Raw genomic sequence first — 21979 nt, 5'->3', positions numbered from 1 at the left:
CCACCCTCACCCTGTGAATTATTCTTCTGATTACTATAATAGTGAATATTATAATAGTGAATAGAGTTCACTACAGAGAATTAAACATAACATTTCTCTACATAGGAATACAGATAATTAGATCTCACTGAGGCCCTTAAAAAGGCAAATTTAAAAGTTATAAGTTTTCTTTCTTTTCCCCTCTGTATCTTATTTACCTTTTCAGGTTTCTCTCGATTTTTGTGGTTCGATATCAAACTTTCCATTTATCCCTGGTCTTTTCTGTGCAAATACCTGGAATTCTTCAATTTTGTTGAATGCCCATACTTTCCCCTGGAAATATATAGTCAATTTTGATGGGTAGTTGATCCGTGGTTGCAGGCCCAGCTCTCTTGCCTTTCTGAATATCGTATTCCAAGCCTTACGGTCTTTTAGCGTGGAGGCTGCCAGATCCTGTGTGATCCTGATTGGTGCTCTTTGATATTTGAATTGTCTCTTTCTGGCTTCTTGTAAGATTTTTTCTTTTGCTTGACAGCTTTTGAATTTGGCAATAATATTTCTAACCGTTTTCTTCTCTGAATCGAATGTAGTGGGTGTTCTATGAATCCTTTCGATGTCTATATTGCCCTCTTGTTGTAGGACTTCAGGGCAATTTTGCTGAATAATTTCTTTTAGTACGGAGTCCAGGTTTCTATTAATTTCTGGTTTTTCTGGAAGACCAATTATTCTCAAATTGTCTCTTCTAGACCGGTTTTCTTGGTCTGTCACTCTCTCATTGAGATATTTCATGTTTCCTTCTATTTTTTCAGTCTTTTGACTTTGTTTTATTTGTTCTTGTTGTTTTGAGAGATCATTAGCTTCCAATTGCTCGATTCTAGCCTTTAGGGATTGATTTTCAGCTATTTTTCGGTTTTCGGCCATAATCTTCTGGTTTTCGGCCATCATCTTCTGGTATTCCTTTTCAATCTGGTCATTTCTGGTGTTCAATTGCAAGATTTTACCTTTTAAACAGTTATTTTCTTGCCAGATCTCTTCCACTTTCCTCAAAATCTCAGTTTTGAACTCTTCCATAGCTTGTGAGGAGTTTTCCTTATTTGAGGAGGGTCCGGATGCTTGTTTGTTCTCCTCCTCTGTTTGCTCGGTTGTCTGGATTTTCTCTGTGTAAAAGTTGTCCAGTGTTAAAGGCTTCTTTTTCTTGTTGTTATTCTTTCTCTTCTGAACTTCCTGAGACTGGGTAGCCATCATTAGCCCAGCAGCTTCTCAGGTTTATCCTCGCGCTCAGTGTCTGTCCGCGGTCTATTAGCTCCTGAGGTCTGAGTTCTGGTTTTTTCCAAGGTCAAGCCCCCTGGTGGACCCCCTTGCTTGATCCTCTGCAGGAGGTTCCTTTACAAGTCTCAGGGCGCTGCTTCCACAGTCGTATACCCGTCTGCACTGGTTCCCCACTCAGGTTTTCAGAGCTTTAGTTCCTGGCTGTGTCTGTCTCCACCCACGCCTCCGCTCGTGCCTGTGTTCTCAGCCCGCGCTCTGCGCCCGGCGTCCACTCTCTGCTCCCGTGCTCAGATTTCGCGTGCGTTCTTTGGCTTATTGGGGTCCTAAATCTTGCTGCTCTCAGGAACACGCCCCAGAGCTGCCAATGACTCGATGGGTGCCCCAGACTTGCTCTATTTCTTTTTAGCTGGCTTCAGAGCTATAGATGTTGTGTGTGGAGGGGGTGGGGGTGGGGTGGTTGCTCAGCCCACAATTTAGTGAGAGCCCTTTATAGCCTGGAAATGTCTCAATTCCACGTACCTTTCACGCTGTGCCCTGTTGTGGGGTTCCTCCGTTCGTCTGGACTTATTTTTATGTCCCCTTGAGGAGTTTTGTGTGTTTCGGTCAGGAGAGGTTAAGAGCTGCTTCTTACTCTGCCGCCATCTTAACCCGGAACCTCAATTTTTTTTTAAAAAAGAGAAAAATCACCTCTATCCATATCTCCTATCCCGTATTAAAGCAGTAGATCATGGAGAAAGGAAGAGATAAAACAACAGGTTTTAGATAATCTACAAAATGAGTAATCCCTGCTTTGAATAATCAAACTCTAAATGCAGGGAGAGGGATTTAATAACTATGGCATGTACCTTAGCAATTCATCTTCAATGACATAGCTAGAGTCTGAGGGAAGGTTTGAACTCGGGTCTTCCTGACTCCAGACCCAGCGCCCTATCCAGTGAGCTACCTACCTGTCTCTAATAATTAGGAATATTCAGGACATTCAAGTAAGACTAGTATCTCTGGTGTGAGGGCTTACTGAGTCCTTTTCAGGTCTGTTTTTCTCCTTTGGTGTCTACCTGCTACTCAGCTCTCACCTGTGGCTCCAAGATGCATGTGCAGAGGCCACACTCTGATAAAACTGTCACAGCAAGCAGGCTAAACCAGGTTGAGGGTGATCTGCCGACCTGTTGGTGAGTTAGGAGGGGTGTCTACCCCAGATATGTGCAGATGGGAGAATGAGAACAACCTATTCAAACATCCATGAGAGCAGCCAAAACTGGTGCTATGGAGCACTTAGACGTTGGTTAGCCACTGAAGAAGCCAAGGCCATCCACTGCATCCCAAACCATCTTGACTTTTGTTTTGTCCGGAGACTTTGATAACTCTGGAAGAGAGAGTGAGGCTGATGACTTTGGGCAATTCTGCTGAACTCAAATCCAGTTTATGAACAAGTCAAAAAATTGGACAGTTCTGCTGCATTTTTAAAATCCAATTTATGAACAAGTCAAAAGACATTAGCAATGATGCCATTTTGGTCCTTTTTGAGTATGAAGGACAACCAACCAACCAACATCTTAAATGCTGTAGTTTAAATAGACTCTGTTCCCAAAATGAAAGCTAAGAAATCTGTTTGCTTCTCCCATTAAAACTTGCTTAGAGTGTATTAAGGCTTGTTTCCTTTGTTTTCACCTCACACTTTGTTTTATAACTTTTTAATGTGTTTATTATATAATATTTTCTTAATTGTGAATGTATCCTCTCTACTAGACTTTAAACTCTTTGAGAGTAGAAATCTCTTCTTAACCAGATTTTTTGTCTTCCTATTTATGTTGCATAATAGTGCACCTTGAACATATTGGGAGCTTAAAAATATTTTAATGAATGAATAACAATAGCTAACATTTATGTAGCACTTACTATGTGCCTTACACTGAACTAAGCATTCATTTGATCCTCACAACAATCCTGAGAGGTAGATACTATTATACCCGTTTTACAGGTGAGGAAACTGAGACAAAATAAATAATGTGGGGGGCAGCTGGGTAGCTCAGTGGATTGAGAGCCAGACCTAGAGACCAGAGGTCCTAGGTTCAAATCCGGCCTCAGACACTTCCCAGCTGTGTGACCCTGGGCAAGTCACTTGACCCCCATTGCCCACCCTTACCACTCTTCCACCTAGGAGCCAGTACACAGAAGTTAAGGGTTAAAAATAAATAAATAAACAAACAAACAAATAAATAACTTGCCCAGGGTCACACAGGAAGTAAGTGTCTGAGGCTGGATTTGAATTCAGGTTTTCTTGACTCCTAGTCTAGCACTTTCTTTTCTGCACAATGTGGCTGCCCCCACCCCCAACCCCACCCCCTACAAGAAAAACAATAAAAGACTAAGGGACAGGAACAACAAATAACCAGAGTATCCAGGAGAGCTCTTTAACCACCCTTTCAGCATTAGTTTGTCCTAATCCTCCATTTATCTACTTATATTTGCCAAAATAGCTTTAATATGCTCTGGATTTTAAACTATTAACTCAGACAATATTGTGCCTACAACAGCTTCTAAATTTCCATTGTGTTTACACAATTTTGTTGTGAAGTATTTATTTTTTAAAGGATATTAGAGTTGCTTGCTTTTATTTTTTGGAGATGTGAATTGGCAAAAAAAAAAATTTAGCTTTTTCTTTGCTTTATTAAAATGAAAATATATCTTCATACTATTATTTCAAAAAGTTCTTATTTTATTATTTCACATTCTTGTGAAATACTTGAAGGGACAGAATCAAGTTTAGGTAGCACATTTGCTTACTTAAAAGATTATGGCCCAAATTACTTTAATTTGTAGATATAATTTCACTTATTCATTTGAGTATTAATTCAGGCCTTTAAAAACATCATTTTCACCTTATGGCAAAGCAACTAGGTTTACACACACAAATTACAGTGATTCTATCTGGCATTTTTATTTTAAATTGTTGATATTTGATTATAACTGGAAGAGATCAGTTTCCCCAAAAGTCTCTGAACTATATTTTTTATCCTGTTTTAGATGAGTTTAGGAATATAAGTGTATAAATTTTAAAATCAGAAGCAACCTATGTGTTCTTGGTTGGAAAATGGGTGAACAAATTATGGTATGTGGATATATTTTGTACTATCAGAAGCTATGAACATGAAAAGCTGCTAAGTGAAGAAATCAGAATTAGAACTATATACATTGACTATAATAACTATGTAAAAAGTAACAACAAAAAAATTTTTAAACCACATAAAATAATTTGTAAGGAGACATCAAAGCCTATAGAAGGCTATTTTATTAAATTAAAAAAAAATGAGGTTCATAGTTTAATTTTTCATTTTTAATGTTTTTATTGCTAGTCTTGACAGAATGACTTAGTAGATATGAGAACTGACCTAGTTCAAGTCCCTCATTTGACGGACACTGACTCCATGACCCTGAGCAAGTCACTTCTCAGTTCCCTAGGCAACTCTCTAATACATAAAGTTGTACAGAAAGTGCTGACTTGTATTGATAAAGGAATTTCTTTAACTAAAATCACCCTGTACTGAGGAAATCATACAATAGGTCCAGTCCTATTTCTTGTGTTAGTTTCTAGTTTTAGAATACAAAAGTATTTATTCTCACTCCTATGCATATTGCAACCCAGCTATAATTTATAGTCTTAAAAGAGTTGCTTGAAGAATCAAGAAAGTAAGTGATTTGGTTATTATTACACAGCTGGTGTCAATATTTAAATGTAGATCTTTCTGACTCCAAGCACATTAATTAACATCATATGCTATTTGAGTTGCAGGGTGGGAGGAGAGAAACAGTTAAGTCGTTTGCTTCTAATTTATTAACTAATCATTATGTTAGCACTAGAAGAATAGTTGTAATTCAGTTTAACAAGAATCAATATGATAATATGGAAAGAACCGGGGATTTGGATTTGACCTATATTCAAATCAGTCTACACTGCCCTCCTTAGAAAAAAGGCTCCTTAAGGGACAGTTTAAAAAAAATCTTTTCTTTGTAATCCCAGAACCTGGAACAATGCTTTGTAAATTACTAGGTATTTACTAAATGTTTGTGGGGTGGGATTGTGATTTATTAACCCTCTTTTTAACTCCCATTTTCTCATCTAAAATTGAGATACTAATATTATGTATCTTGCAAGTTTGTTGTCAGTTGACCTACTATATATGGCTTTATAAAATGAAAAGTATCATTATTCGAATTTGAGTAGAAATAGTAAATCTTTTTGTTTCTTGTCATTTCAGGTCTTGGCATGGTGACACCAGTAAATGATCTTAGGGGGTCTGATTCAATTGCATACGATAAAGGAGAGAAATTATTACGATGTAAATTGGCAGCTTTCTACAGACTAGCAGATCTTTTTGGGTGGTCTCAGCTCATTTACAACCATATAACTGTAAGTATTAAAACAAGGTAGGTACTAATTGATTGTCATACAGAGCATAATATTTTTTCTGTCTTTGCCTCCACCTTTTCTTCCATTTTGAAGAGAAATAAAATCTGAGTGAGTGAGAAAAGGATCCACCTCTCTGCTGGTTGTGTAGGATAGAATAAATAGAACTTTAGTCAGTTCAGTTTGAATTGAATCTTAGAGAGGACTATTTCAGAGAAACCATAATGAAATATGGCTTTTCAAAATTTAAAGTACCCCACATATTAAAAAAAAGAATGTGTTTATCATTCTCCAATAATTGCTTAAATTATTTCTGTTTAAAAGCCTATTCTTTTTTTTAGAATATAAAGATTTTTATTCATTAAATCTGCTGGTTCCTCAGTTCAGTTAAAATCTTTAGTTACAACAAAGTTAGAGAAAGATACCCTAGTCTCTGTACCTTGTATATATGATAGTGAGACCATTTACTTCACCACTGTTAACTATTTTCATTGTGACAATCTGAATGATTTTTGGCATCTATATAGCTAATTGTTCTTATAAAAATGCATGATGTGGGGGCAGCTGGGTAGCTCAGTGGATTGAGAGCCAGGCCTAGAGACAAGAGGTCCTAGGTTCAAATCCGGCCTCAGACACTTCCCAGCTGTGTGACCCTGGGCAAGTCACTTGACCCCCATTGCCTACCCTTACCACTCTTCCACCTATAAGTCAATACACAGAAGTTAAGGGTGTAAAATAAAAAAAAATAAATAAATAAATAAAATAAAAAAAATGCATGATGTATGTATAAACTTTAATGCTAATTAGTCATCCAAAATAGGGATGTTATGAAAATGTTACAGCGATAAAAAGAAATAAATCTATCGTTTTGATGGCAGGAATGTACTTTTTTGTGGACTTTTCAAATGTTATATATTGGTAGTTCTTATTATCTATAATGTTTAAAAAGATTCAAGTCCTTTATTAGACAATATTTTATGGCACTAATATTTCCCCTTTTCTTCAATTTGACTTAGAAGTAGGTAAAAATCAGAGTATAACTGAATTGTTAACCCTCTTATATGCAAATTTTTTGACTGAACATTAAAGACCTGTGATTTCTCAATGTGAAAATTCCTTCTGCCAATGTGCTTGGCGCAATACTTGTGGTTCTAGAGAGTTGCCTAAGGGCTCTAAGAGGCTTTGTGACTTGTCTGTAGTCACATAACTTATAAGTGTCAGAGACACTTATTTGAACCCATGTCTTCCCAATTCCAAGGTCAGCACTTAATTCATTATAACCCTCTCAGTGTCTAATATAAAGTAAAAATTAACCCTCAGAGAAAAGAATCTGTAGGCTGGCTTTAGATTTTTAGATTTTAAAAAATAATTCTTTTTAAAAAATGGACTAAGGTAATGGACTATTATAAACTGTAGGATTCCCTTTAAGTAAAGAATATGTTTTAAAGTTTTTTTTATAAATTTACTTCTTCACAAGCACTGGTGATAGATTATACCTATTCAGAGCTGCTCTTCGGTGTGGCTTCTGGCACCTCTGCCAGGAACTTTACTACTTGGTTCCTCTCAACAACACCCCCTCCACCCACCATTTTTGGGGTCATTTTTGCATGTACTTTAATGTATCAGGTAGTGAACCTTCTTGGTAGCCAGTAGGAAGGAAGCTCTGCAAATACCCTCAGTAGAAATGCTGTTAAAGAAAAATAAGAGATAGCATAGCCTAATAGAAATACCAAGAAAACTAGGTCCTTTAATCTTGGCTCCAATACTTAATGTCTGACAATAGGGAAGTCATTTCACCCTTCTGAGTTTCTTCATCTCTAAAATGTGTAAAGAAGAGGTGTTAAACTTCCAACCCAAGCTCCCAACAGCAACCTAAGCCTGAACTGAATTAAAAGGTGATTGGGAAATACTTAACACAGTTTTTCTAAAATTCATTGCAACATAGGTAATGGAAATTTGTGGTTTTCTAAGTTAATATGCAATCCTGTTTGAGTTTGACACTACTGATATAAAACTTATACTACCAACTTCCTAGTCATTGATCAGCAGGTCACATTGTACTACTTTAAATGTGCACATTTAAAAGTTATCGTTATTAATATTATTCAGTCTAATTATAAAATCTCATACAGGGGAGAGACTTTAGAGGTTTAGCTCAGTCTCCACCTAAAGTATTTTACAAACTCTCTGTAAAACATATGCAATAAGCAATCGCTTCACCCCTATTTGAAACAGATAGAAAATTTGCTACCATTCTGGTCATTCTCTTCTTTAACTCAATCACTCAATATTTATTAATTGGGGAATTTAGTACCTACAATGTCCAGGCACTGAGCTAATACAAAAGGGGACAGAAAATAATCCCTGCCCTCAAGGAGCTCACAGTCTAATGACAGAGACATGAGACATGTATACAATTATGTACAAACAAGCTATATATAGGAAAAATAGGAAATAATTAAAGAGGAGAAGACAGCTCTCCTGTAACTTCCACTTACTGGTCTCAGCTACTTCTGATCATACAAAGCAAAATTAGAAAGTGTTCATTGTTTGACCCAATATAACTTTTCAAGACCTATAAGAATTTGAAAGATATTATTGAAAATGAGGTATTTTTTTCTCTACGTGTTCCAACAGGAAATTGTCACAGGCAGAAATTCTCTTGCTTCTTTTTCAATTTTACCTTTTATCTGTCACCTTTCCTCCTGTCTCCTCTTCACCATTCATTCTGCAATTACTTAAGTATATATTGTGAATCCTCTCATCAACATAATGATAGTGATAGTATAAGAAGAATAACTAGCATTTAGTTATTACCTACTAATTACCTACTAAAACTTCCCCCAAAAGAAACTCTACACCATCAAAACTGGGGTTAAAGAGTGTGAACACACACTTTCTTTTATGCTCTTGAAAGGCAAAAGGAAGGAAATGCCTCCTGAGCACTTCTAAATCATTAGGGGTAAAGGCCTTATAAGATTTGACATAGACAATGCCCTCCCCAGGTTGTAAGATGGTTCTGTCAACAATAGGGAGTACGGATACTGTGGTCTCAGTGCTTGGTTCTGTAGCCGGAGTTTGGGTGTCCTTAGCAGCCTGTGGTTTTTTGCTTGAGTTGGTAGCTCCTAAATATTTGGTTTCTATCATCTCCAATTGGAGGATTGTATGCTCGTCTAATTCTTTCCCTTCCCTGATTTGTTTGAGGACTTGGAATAGTAGCTTCATGTTTTCTACCATTTCTAGGGAGACAGAGTCAGGTATTAAAGGTAGAGCCAAAAAGCAGCCAAAGATGTGAAAGGACCCTCTTCAGGACTATTAAGGATTGCACAGTAACAAAAACCAGAGCCATAGCCATAGGTATAAAACATATAAATTCTGCCAGTGTTATGGCACACCATTTGTAATAATCATAGAGTTGTAGTATATGGTGAATGAACTGAGGCACTTTGTGAAACCAAAAATCAAGTGCTCCCTGCATAAAAGACCAGAGAAGCACGGAGAAACTAGAGATTATAAACAACATCCTAGCAAAGCCCATTTTCAGTATCTTTTGTAGGTGATTAACCTAGCTGTGCTTGCCAACCTGTATAAGGGGGTGATGTGGCTGATAACAGGGGAGCTGGTGGTATAAGTGAGTCACCTATCCAGGGAGCCTAGAACTACTATAATTGATGATTTGTGACTGCCAAGGATGTGTAGCCTGAGCTGTGATGGCCCAGTCAGTCTCCCTGCTATCTGTAGGCTCCTTTAAGGTGGAGAGTGAGGAGCCCCTACCTGTTGGAGGGAAAGCAGTAACCAACAGGAAGTGAAGCTCACACACTTCTGAATAAAATGGATGCTGCCTGGTACTTCCTTTGGAGTCAAGTTGTTGCTATTCTCCCCTCTCCTCCCCTTAGCCCAGGTTGATGTTATAATTAACTACAGAAGCTCACAGTTTCAGGCTAAGGGTTTATTTAAGCACAGGAGGAAAAACTGAGGAAAGAGGGTTTAGGGTCTGGAGAAGCTGTTGTTAAGGGTGACTGGCCAGTGTTGGCAATGGACCTAGAAGGTAAGATCAAGCTGAGGGAACCAGCCCCTCAGCCAGAGATAATTTCCACTGCCCTGATGTTAGGTGATCCACCAGCTAGACAGATGAAGTTGATGAATTGGTTTAGGGGTGTCCTTGTTGCTAGGCTGACCTAATCTAATTTCCTGCCCACGTTCCACAACCCAAACCTCCCTTCAACCTCCCTTCTACCTCCCTTCCCCCTCCTGGGGTCCCCAAGAGGAAGTAAGGGGTAGCTGAGTGTCTGGGTGAGGTCAAGGAAATCAGAACCCCCAGGTTGGTTCTGCAGGGGTATTTATAGTCCCAGCTCAAACTGTCAGGTCTTGGGTCTGGCACCTGCTGAGCCAAAGTTCCATTTTCCCAACTGCCAGGATTGCCTAGGGTAATTTGCAAATGCAAGAGATCTTGCATAAATCCTGCATTACACTATGTGCTAGGTACTGTACTAAACACTTTACAAATATTATCTCAATTGAATCTCACAACCCTGGCACATAGGTGCTATTATTAGCATATCTCCCTTTTGCAGTTGAGGAAACTAAGGCAGAGATTAAATGACTTAAATGTTTGGGGCAGGATTTGAAGTCAGATCTCCTATCTTTAGGACTGACACCATTTCCTTTGGGCCACCTAGCTCCTCCAATACCACAGACTTTTGATAGTTCAACCTTGCTTGATTACTTTCAATATTGGGGAATTTAGTGCCTACCCAGGCAATTCCTTCTAACTTTGATATCTTATTAGATCTCTGATCTTATTTTTTTATGCGTACTTCCTCCCCCATTTCTGCATCTCCATCCTTTCCCCTCCCCCTATCTTTCCTTCTCTCTTCTCATCCCCATCTCCTCCCTTTTCTTACCTCTCCTCTTCTTCTTCTCCTCCCTCATTTCCCCCCTGCCCCATCTCATCCTCCTCTCTCTTCCTCATCTTCTCCCATCCTTATCTGTTCCTCTCCCCACACAGCTCTTTACCCTCCTTCCCTCCCTTTTCCCTCAGCTGTCCTTCCTCAGTTTCTTACTTGGTCTCCTTCTCCTCCTCACTTTAATTCCTTTTTAATACCTATCCTTTTCTGGCTGCTGTGATTTAGAAAGTAGGGTGCAGGGGAATCTTTTTCTCTTTGCTTCTAGCTTTCACACCTGGCCCTATTGTTCGGAAGTCCAACCCTGCCCCACAGTTCTGACCAGGGTTGAGCCATGTGCTCTTGTTGTCAAGTGGTTTTCTGTGCTGCTTTCTAGATGTCTCAGTTTTCCCCACCCCACATTCCTTACCTTCCACCTTGGAATCAATGCTATATATTGGTTCCAAGGCAGAATAGTGGTAAGGGCTAGGCAATGGGGGGTTAAGGCAATGGATTGGTATTAGGAAGCTACTTTATAACAGCAAAGAGGGCCTTCTAGTACACATTATGCCCAGGCCTGAGGCATGAAGAGTGTTGGGGAAAAGTGGAAGGTAAGGGTTTTAGAGGGGGAAAAAAGTTCATTTGTATGAGTAAAGACCTTGAACTGTCCTGTTACTCCTTTCTCTTGATGCACTAGGGGACACCTTCCTTTTCAAATCACACTTAGCTTTGATTATGCCTTTCTACAATTTTCCTCCTATATGTCAAAATTGAGGGCAGATATTAAGACTTTTGCCTAATTTTGTTTTACATTTTAAAAAGAACAAAGAACTAAAAGTATAAGGTGTAAGATTAGTGGCAACTTTTGTATTCAAAAAAATATCAGGAAAACATCTTATTAAATATTTTTGGAACCACTTAGATGAGAGCAGAATACTGAGTTTTAATGAGCATGGTTTTATATAGAACAAGTCATGGTAGTTTAATGTTTGAGAAATTTTTATGTATTTTTAATCTGGAGAAGAGTAGACCATAAGGGGAAATTTGACAGTTATTTGACTATTTGTCACTTAGTTCAGTGTCACAAATATTTCATTACCTACCTTTTGCAAGGTACCATCATTTGGAAGGCTCATTAAACCCATCTTAGTTAGATGTTAGTCTGTTAGAACAGATTTATTCTCTCTGCTATTCCATAATGATGATAGGCATTACAGGAGGGCAGATTTCAGCACAGAACAAGAGCAAACTTTCTAGCAAGTAGAACTAACGGACAAGAGGGCTTTTTTTAAAAAGTAGTGAACCTGTCACTAATGTCGATCTGGAAGAGATAGATATTCTTGAAGAGAAAAATTTCAACTCTATTGTGGGGTTAACTAGACCTAAAAAACTCCAAATTATTTTATTTATTATTCCAACTTTAGGAAGGTAAGAGGGAATAATGTAATTCATTTTGACCTTTAGGAAGATTTTTAATTATATCGAAGAATAATCTGTAATAAACTCAGGAAATAATCACTTCAACCAATAATTATTAAGTGTCCACTATCTACATTTTGTTAGGCATTGGGAAATGCAAAGACAGAAATAAGACCCAGCTCTCAGGAGATTTAAATTCTACTGTATAGATAAGAATAATACAAAATAATTTAAAGAGGGAAAAAGTATAGTCACTGGGCAGATCAAGAAAGCTTTCTTTAGGTCACAAAGGTTCTTAACCTTATTTTCGTCATGGACTCCTTACTAATATAGTGTAACATATGAGCCCCTTCTTAGAATGATGTTTACAAATCCATAAAATACAAAGGAACTCAAAGGTTAGTGAAAATAATTTCCCCATACAAATTCATGGAAACCCTAAAATCTAAGAGTCTCTGGATCTCAGATTAATAACTCCTATGTATGGTAATTCCTGAGCTATAACTTGAAGGAAGGTATTCTAAGAGATATAGGGAACAATTTCTGCAAAGTAAAGAGTTACAAAGAAGATAATTGTTTCTGACATTACAGAAGGCCAATTTGGCTAGAATTTAGAGTGCATCAAGAGGCACAATATGAATGAATAGAGGGCTTTAAATGCCAAGATGAGAAAAGGAGTCTGTTTTATCAAAGGCAACTGATGATCAATAAGCAGGGGATTGCCATGATCTAGCCCATGTCTTAGTTGTATAAATTTGTCAGCTGTTTAAAGGATATGTTAGGGAGGAGAGAGACTGGAAACAGGGAAAATCTATGATCTATGATAACCTAGAGAAAGATTTCAAAGCCCTGAATTGGAATGATGGACATTTGAGTGGATAAAGGGGGGGGGGGGAACAAATGTGAGAGGTTTTGTGGAAGAAGAACTGACAAAATGGGCAACTTATCCATATGATCTGGTATTTTAATATATTCTCTATTCAGCAAAAAAAGAAAATCTCTCTAGCATAATATATCATTTTGCTGCAGTTATGAGTTTTATAATTGTTCATTCTTCTATGGGTTTTTGAGTTCTAAAATTCTGAGTTGAACCTTTCAAAATACAACTTTGTTTTAATTACTTCCAAATAATTATAGCTGTCTAAAAGTGAAATGTGCTGACTTGGGAAGCTGTAAGTTCCCTGTCGTTGGCTATATTTAAATAAAAGTTAAATGAACACTTGAGGATATTTCATTGTAAGGGTCGGGCTAAGATATTCTCTAACTCAGATTCTTCCAATTATGATTTAGGGCAATTTGATCTTTTTACTAATGATATTGCCTTTGGTAGCCACCAGAGGGTGCTGGAAGGTGAAAAAAAAATATGTTATCAAGCTTCTCATCTTAGGAGGGACCAAATAGTTTACTGACAAGAATTTAGTAAGCTGTAAAAAAGAAGGGTAAGAATTGGGTTTTTTTAGAACATCAATTACAAAATTATAGAACCCCAGAGTTAGTACCTCAGAAGTCATATACCTCAGAAACCAACCTGCACCAGAATATGATCCATTATCTTGCTCAGCTATGTCCCTCACTTGGACAGTGAGCCAGTTCTGCCTGTACCAGGTCCTCAAGGTCATTCATGTCCAGCATATGCTGCTTTTAAGCAACACAAAAATCTCTTAATATGGCATTTCCTGCAGACACTGAATGGTATACTCAATCAGCTCCTGTACCCACTCTTGACAAGAGGAATGAGTCAAAACAACATTAGAAGACTTCATCTCTACTACCTGCCTTCTCTGCCCTTTATCTTACCTTCAGCTCTGCCTGCTATTTCTATTTCTTTTATATATCCAGTCATCTTATTTCAAATCTTCATTCCTTTTCTCTTCTCCTTGCAAGTTCCTCTAAGAGTAAGACATGAACAATATTATTTCCCTTTTCTGTTCCTCCTTGGACCTAACATAACTGATCTGGGAATAATACAGGCAATTCTAAGCAGTGGAACTGCTACACTACTTCCACTTTCATCATCCTTGGCTTCATTTATACAACATAAAGAATTATAAAACTCTAAAGAAATTTATCCGAGATATACTTCACACAAGTCACTAAAATGTGTATTACATACCCTACAAACTAAGCATTTTTTTCATCTTATGTTCTTTGTATAAAAGGAGCATGATAAACATTGTTGTTTTTAGTGGAATTTTGAACTGGTTCTAATAATTTTTCTCCTAGGCAAGAGTAAATTCTGAGCAAGAACACTTTCTCATTGTACCTTTTGGGCTTCTTTATAGTGAAGTGACAGCATCCAGTTTGGTAAGTGATAATCCTTTTTATACATTCCATATACATATGCAAATCATACAGGTAGTTAAATACTTCATAAATATGTTAAACTTGTCCTAGAAAATTAGTAAAAAAGATACTGATTGTATTTTGTATAATTAACCTAATTTGGAGAATTATAATCATAATCAAAGTTATAATCATAGAAAATTAAAATTTTAGTGCATCTTTTAAATATTTATCTTTTTGTATATAATTTAAGGTAAAAATCAACCTTCAAGGAGATGTAATTGACCGTGGAAGCACCAACCTAGGAGTAAATCAAGCTGGTTTCACATTGCACTCTGCCATCTATGCTGCTCGACCTGATATTAAGTGTATTGTTCATATACATACACCAGCAGGGGCAGCAGTAAGTATACTAGTTAAATGTAGCATCAGAATTTTTTCAAATGTAAACTTGGCCATTTTAGTAGAGTTCACTGCAACAAGCAGTTCTTGTTTGTTTAGTATATGCTTTGTAAAAGCTTAAGAATATTTTGAAAATTCATAAACTCATGTCTAAACTCTTGAAGATAGCTTTCTGGTTGATGTCTCTGCCTCAAGTCTCTTCCTACTCGATTCTACTGCCTAAAGCATCAAACTGACTATGTAAATCACCACCACCATCCTACTTTTGTGTCATGGATTCCTCTGGTTGCTTATGGACCCCTTCTCAGATTAATGTTTTTAAATGCATAAAATAAACACATAGAATTACAAAGCATTACAAAATCAATTATATTGAAGTAGTTATCAAAATATTTTTAAAATGAATTCATAGAACCTAGGTTAAGAACCTCTGCCTTAAGTCTTCTTTCCTGGGAACCAAATATTCCTTTTTCCCTTAACCCTATCTTCCTATGAAATAATTTCAAGCCTCCTCACCACCCTAATCACTTTCTTGGGGACAAATTCTAGCTTGTCAATGTAACATCCAATTCTGAACAGAGTTCTCCAAATACTATCTGACCAAGGCAGAGCACATAAAATTGTCAACTCCCTCATTCTGAGCATATATGAATTTTTTAAAAGGTTGGGAAAATGAGCAAACAACTGAGCATATATGAATGTAGCCTAGATTCATATAAAGCTCTTTGAATATAGGGATTGTTTTATTTTTTTGTACTTGTACCTCTAGTACCTGTATATAGTAAGTACTAAGCAAATATTTGTTGAGTGATAATTATTTTAGCCATTGTGTCACATTGTTAATCTTAAAATCTTAAGGTCTTTTTCCTATGAATTTGTACATTTGAATTTTAAAAATCCAACTGTAGGAGTTTACATTTATCCCTCTGAAATTTTTATATTTCCAAATTTCCAATTATTAAAGGTATTTAAAAAAAAAAAAAAACAACCAGAAACCTTACTTTCTGTCTTACAATCAATACTGCCTATTGGTTCCAAGGCAGAAAAGCAGTAAGAGCTAGGCAGTTGGAGTTAAGTGACTTGTCCAGGGTCATACAGCTCTAAGGAAGTGTCCGAGACTATATTTGAACCCAAGACCTCCTGTCTTTAGGCCTGGCTTTCAATCTACTGAGCCACCTAGCTGCCCTTTTGAAGGTGTTTTTAGCTATCCTTCTTAAATTCAGTTCATCCTTAAATTTAATAGACATGTCATCTATCCATTCATCCATGTTAACATATATTTATTTATTCATTCATTCATTCATTCATTTATTTTATGTGTCCATTAAAAACAGGGTAAGGCCTCCAACATGTACAGAATTTATCCAGTTTCTGTTTTTTAAATCAAACTCTTCATACCACTTACACTTAAGCCATACCCCTTGATTGAGATGAATAAAGAAACAGATACGGAATGAAGGGAGAGAGCATTGTAGGTCATATGTGTAGAACCTTCCCTCAAGGTGCTCTGAACTGAGAAGAAAGTAGAACCATTGATGAAAGAAATGCCTGACTTATCCCAGTTCACCAGTGAAATCTTTAACAATGTATACAGTAGGGGGCAGCTGGGTAGCTCAATGGATTGAGAGTCAGGCCTAGAGACAGGAGGTCCTGGGTTCAAATATGACCTCAGACACTTCCCAGCTGTGTGACCCTGGGCAAGTCACTTGACCCCCATTGCCTACCCTTACCACTCTTCCACCTAGGAGCCAATACACAGAAGTTAAGGGTTTAATAATCAATCAATAAATAAATAACAATGTATACAGTACTTTCTAAAATGATACACATGGAAAACTAATACTTTTAGTGTGTTTCTTTTATCACTAAGTTTATTAAACTTTTATTTTCTCTTTTTTTGTGGGCTTCAAAGTACCGAGATTCACTTCAGGAGGGTCATGAGTACTTATTTTCAATTCTTTTATTGGGATGTTTGGTTTATTGATATGTCTTTTTAGTTCATTTCTCTTTGTACAACTGTATCTGATTCATGGCTGAAATGATTTCCAGCTCAGAGGTCTGTAGAATGCTTTGCTTATTTTTGACTGACTGATGTCATTTTTAAAAAAACCCTTACCTTCCGTCTTAGAGTCAATACTGTGTATTGACTCCAAGGCAGAAGAGTGGTAAGGGCTAGGGGGTTAAGTGACTTGCCCAGGGTCACACAACTAGGAAATATCTGAGGCCAGATTTGAATCTAGGACCTCCTGTCTCTAGGCCTGGCTCTCAATCCACCGAACCACCCAGCTGCCCCATGATGTTTTTTTCTGAAAAGAGATATGCACATTTTTAACAATCCCTGGATTTTTAGGGACTGTTGTGGGCAGGGTTTGAATAAATAATGCAAAACAGTTGACATATTTTTACACTTTTAAAAATGAGCACCAAGAAAAGAGATCATGGTTTGTCTTAAAATGAAATTTCCTGTCAATTTTTGGAGTTTATTTTGGAGTTTACTATGAGAGAAATTAAATTGGAACCTGTTCTATTCTTCAGTAGCTTACTTAAGAATGTGAAGTCTGTTATGAAATAAGTAGTGTGTATTCTTTTTTTTTAAACATGGTTACATGATTCTTGTTTTCTCCTTCTCCTCTTTCTTCCCCTCTTCTGGAGTTGACAAGCAATCTAATTTCAATTTAATTTCACTGGGTTATACATTCATTCATATATCACTCAAATCCTATTTCCCTATTAATCATTTTTGTAATAATCTTTTAAAACCAAAACTCCAAATCATATGCCCCTATAAACAAGTGATAAATCATGTTTTCTTCTGGATTTCTGTCCCTCACAGTTCTTTCTCCAGATGTGGAAACTATCAGTATTCTAAAGCAAGCCCATAGCACAGTTTTTAAATTTGGGAGAAGCATTTGTTGAGAACATACTTTAACACTTGACAATTTGTAATTTTAATGAGCCTCAGATTAATATCATGAATAGGACAGCAGGGAGTTTAAAAACCCATTTTTGAGGCAAAAGTTGTAATGACAGATTTTGTTTTTAATTCTTATATTATTGATAACGTTTAATAAATCAATTCCTCTTACCTTCACATTTTCAATTATTTAAGGAAAAATTGCAGAATGAGGTGTTTGTGTGTTTTTTTTTTTAAAGAACATTTCCTTTTTCTTGATAGGGACTAGTGAGTGTCAAAGGGGGTGGATTTAGTAAGTTAGAATATGGGAACATGGTTTGTAGCAAGAAGAGGGGTGGGCAGTCAAGTGTTGTACTAGCAATCATGAAATAGTAAAAGAACCAAAGGAAGGCCTTCAACATTCTGCATCCTCTATGGAGGATTTGTAAGAAGTCTTAGGCAAGAATTACATGAAATGCTAAAAATTTGGAATGTTTATGATCTGTACCAAAGGGGTACCATGTTGATGAAATCATGGATTCATTAGGGGGAAATAACCTGTATATACTATCTTTGTTTTATGTTAATAATTAGTTGAATACTTTACCTTATTTAGGTTTCTGCAATGAAGTGTGGTCTCTTGCCAATCTCACCAGAAGCACTTTCTCTTGGAGAAGTGGCTTATCATGATTATCATGGAATTTTGGTGGATGATGAAGAAAAAATATTGATTCAAAAAAATTTAGGACCCAAAAGCAAGGTTAGTAAGTAATAGGGAATAAGAAAAAAGTTTTCTAATTATATTTTCTGAGTTTCCTTTTTTATTATGAATTCAAACATTAGCTAATGTGAACATTTTTAAAAGGAACAGATGATTATAAATCTATATGCCACTTTTTTTTAAGTGTATGTTAAATTTAAGCACGGCTACAGCCCTTCTGAATTTCTGCTTTCTTTTGCCTTTTAAAAAATTCTTTACTTGTTTATTTCTTTTCTTTTTATTACTATTATTCTCTACTCACTCCCTCACAGAAAATAAAAGCTCTCCCTTATAATAGCAAGAATAGAGCAAAACAAATTCATACATTGACCTTGTCTGGAAGTTTCTCTCTTTATGTTCTTAGAGTATCATTTTTCTGCTGCAAGATGGGGGAATCTACTTGAAAATCCTAATTCTGAGTTCTTGATTGGTCATTGTTGATCAGAGTTTTTGTCTTCCAAAGTTTTTCTTTTTCATTATTGTAATTGTATAAAATGTTATCTAGGATCTATTCGCTTGCTCTACATCTGAGCATTCCAGTCTTCTCTGTTTTCTCTGAATTCATCCCTCCAAGTTTATCCATTTTCCTTCCCATCTGAATCCCTCTCCCCATTCTAATTCTAGAACTATAAAACATGGTCAGATCAACTGTGTTACTGTTCCTGGATGCAATATGTCCATCGACTTCCCTAGGACTCATTCCTTTAACTTTCAGAACCATAGTGCCTCTCCTACCTGGTCACCCCCACACCCCCCCCCCCCAATATGAGTTGTCTCCATATTAGAATATAAATTCTTTGAGAGTAAGGACTGTCTTTGCTTTTATGTTTGTATCTGTAACCCATATCTCAAAGCTCAACAGGTGGGTAGTAAGTGCTTAACAAATGTTTTTTAATGCATTCATTCATTCATTACATTCATATACCTTAACTTATTCAACCACCCCTCATTTGATAAGTACCCAATTTGTTTTCATTTCTTTGCTACGACAAAAAGTTTTGCTATCGATATTTTTACATATGCATCCTTTCCCTCTGTCATTAACCCATTTAGGGTATTTGCCTTGTTAAAGAGGATACCCAGTTTAATGGCTTTTTGGATATAGTTCCAAATTGCTTTCCGGAATGCTTGGATCAATTCATAACATCATTAGTCATACATTAATGTGCAGGTACTACTCACAAAGTCCTTCCAAAAATGTTTTTTTTTTAAATCTTATTCTAGTTTCCTTTTCTTTATATTTCTTATAATGTGTTCTTCCCTCAGGTTCTTATTCTCAGAAATCATGGCCTAGTGTCAGTTGGAGAAACTGTTGAAGAGGCTTTCTACTATATACATAATCTTGTGGTAGCTTGTGAGATCCAGGTAAATAATAGTCATTTTATTTTCATCTGTATTTCACTTAGAAGGTACTGGTAGTTAAAATTTACATAGGGATATTTGAGTGTTTGTTTCACAAAACTAGGAGAATGTTTAAAAAAGGTAGTGTCCATGCTGAAACTGAGCTTATAATATTGGAAACTTAAACAAAAGTCAGTAGCGTGGAGTTTTCCACTTAGTGATTATCTAATATTTCTTGAGTGAATGAATGCTTCATGACTTCCTATAATACAAATGCCACTATCTTGATGTTTTCCCTAAATCTCCTAGCACAGAAGTGATCTCTCTTTCTTCTGACACTTAACATATTCTACCTTGTATTAAGAGTAAATTCCATATATATCTTCTTTCCTCCTAGACACCACATGAAAAAGATCATGTCTTAATCATTTTTCTGTATATCCTACCATAGCCCTTAGTACGCACATAGGATATGCCACTTGATATTTTCTTAAACCAGGCTTTGTATCTCATATAGTACCTCACATAGTTTCTTTAAAATAGCACATTTAGATATTTACCAGGTCTTAATCAATGACACATGTAAAACTCAGTGGGATTATGAGTTGGCTACAGGGGTATGGGGGGGTTTTGGGAGAGAGGGAAAGAACATGAAATATGTAACTATGGGAAAATATTAAAAATAAAAATATCTTAAATTGTAAAATAAATAAATAGATGTTTACCAAGTGAATAAACAAACTCTAGGGTAGTAAATATAAATAAGTTTACCTCCCAACAAGTATCTACAAAAAAGATATACTTCATATATATTTTATAAAGGCTTTGTTTTCTTATATTTGGCACCAAACCTAGACATCAAATTGTTCTAGCTTCTAAAGCAACTTTTTGAAGAATAATCCTTTAAATTTTATATTATTATTTTGTGAATTCAAAAGATCTTTGATTTTTGTCAGCCTGGAATACCCTCTGCCATTATGCAAATAATAACATTTTACTTTTAACATATGATTTCATGAATTACTGTGGCCAAAAAATCTTTCACTTGGTGGTGGACAGTGAAAGGTAAGGAACTTTCTCACATTTAATTGGTCTGTTACTGAAACAGACCATTACTCAAAGCCTTTCTACCTTAGTAAGGCTTGCCATTTTTTATAGTCAACTAGTATAGTTTTCTTTTCTTTTTTTTTTTTTTTAAATCCTTAGCTTCTGTCTTAAAATTGATACAAATGCCAGTTTCAAGGCAGAAGAGCAGTAAGGTCTAGGCAAATGAGATTAAATGACTTGCCCAGGGTCACACAACTAGGATGTGTCTTGTGATTTGAACCCACGTCCTCCCAATTCCAGGCCTAACATCTATCCACTGAGCTACCTAGCTCTGCCCCAAACTAGTAAAGTTTTCAAGAATTCAGTTGCTTCCATGCCACTGTGGGACAGTGAGTAGGACTTTGGGATTACTTCATTATGGTTGGTAAGTTTCTTGATTCCTCAAAACCAAACAATAATAGTACATAGAATGCTTGGCTTGGAATCCGAAAGACCTAGATTCAAATCCCACTGATAATCGTAGTTGTGTGACCATAGGTAAGTTACTTAACCTCCATGTCCTCTGACCTTGGACTTTTATAATGGGGCACAAATGGATTGTTCATTTGCAGGCTTCATTGGTGAAAGGAGCTACCATATTGAGTTCCCTACAGTGATGAAATCACAGATATTTCACTATTCAGCTAATTCTCCTGGTTTTAAAACAAAAGTCAAACTGTTGACTTGATATTTTTTGTATAGGTTCGTACACTGGCCAGTGCAGGAGGACCAGACAATTTAGTCCTATTAGATCCTGGAAAATACAAAGCTAAATCTCGTTCTCCTGAGTCTCCAGTAGGAGAGGGATCTGGATCACATCCCAAATGGCAGATTGGAGAACAGGAATTCGAAGCCCTCATGAGAATGCTTGATAATTTGGTAAGACAAATGCTAATACTTTATTCTCTTATTATAAAAGTATAAATTTTCACATTAGTGAAATTAAAGAAAATATTATGGTGCAAAAATACAGCAAGCCTAGAACAACATTTCAAAGGTATCTTAATGTGCTCTGTCTTAGCTTAGCAGTTCTCCATCTTTTTGACCTCAAAACCTCTTTTATATACATGAGGACCCCAAAAGCTTTTGAAGTTATATCTATCAATATTTCCCTTATTAGAAATTCAAACTAAGTTTTTAAAAGTTTCATTTTAAAATAACAATAATAAAACCCATTACATGTCAATATAAATGATATTTTATAAGAAAAACCTGTATTTCCAAAACAAAAAACATGAGAAATAAAGACATTGTGTAGA

At 36.3% G+C, this 21979-nt stretch overlaps 1 protein-coding gene across 1 annotated transcript in view; it reads left to right on the top strand.

The window, feature by feature from the left end:
- Positions 1-21979, top strand: part of ADD1 (adducin 1) — a 138482-nt gene that overhangs the window by 86878 nt on the left and 29625 nt on the right. The window contains exons 4-9 of the mRNA XM_044681363.1: positions 5505-5656; positions 14179-14259; positions 14492-14641; positions 18150-18293; positions 19560-19658; positions 21423-21599. Of these exons, the coding sequence (XP_044537298.1) occupies positions 5505-5656; positions 14179-14259; positions 14492-14641; positions 18150-18293; positions 19560-19658; positions 21423-21599 (803 nt within the window). The remainder of the gene's footprint in view (positions 1-5504; positions 5657-14178; positions 14260-14491; positions 14642-18149; positions 18294-19559; positions 19659-21422; positions 21600-21979) is intronic.

This window comes from Gracilinanus agilis, chromosome 6 (assembly GCF_016433145.1).
Source record: "Gracilinanus agilis isolate LMUSP501 chromosome 6, AgileGrace, whole genome shotgun sequence".
NCBI lineage: Eukaryota > Metazoa > Chordata > Mammalia > Didelphimorphia > Didelphidae > Gracilinanus > Gracilinanus agilis.
The sequence above is the reverse complement of the archived record's forward strand: the minus strand, read 5'-3'. Positions and strand labels throughout refer to the sequence as shown.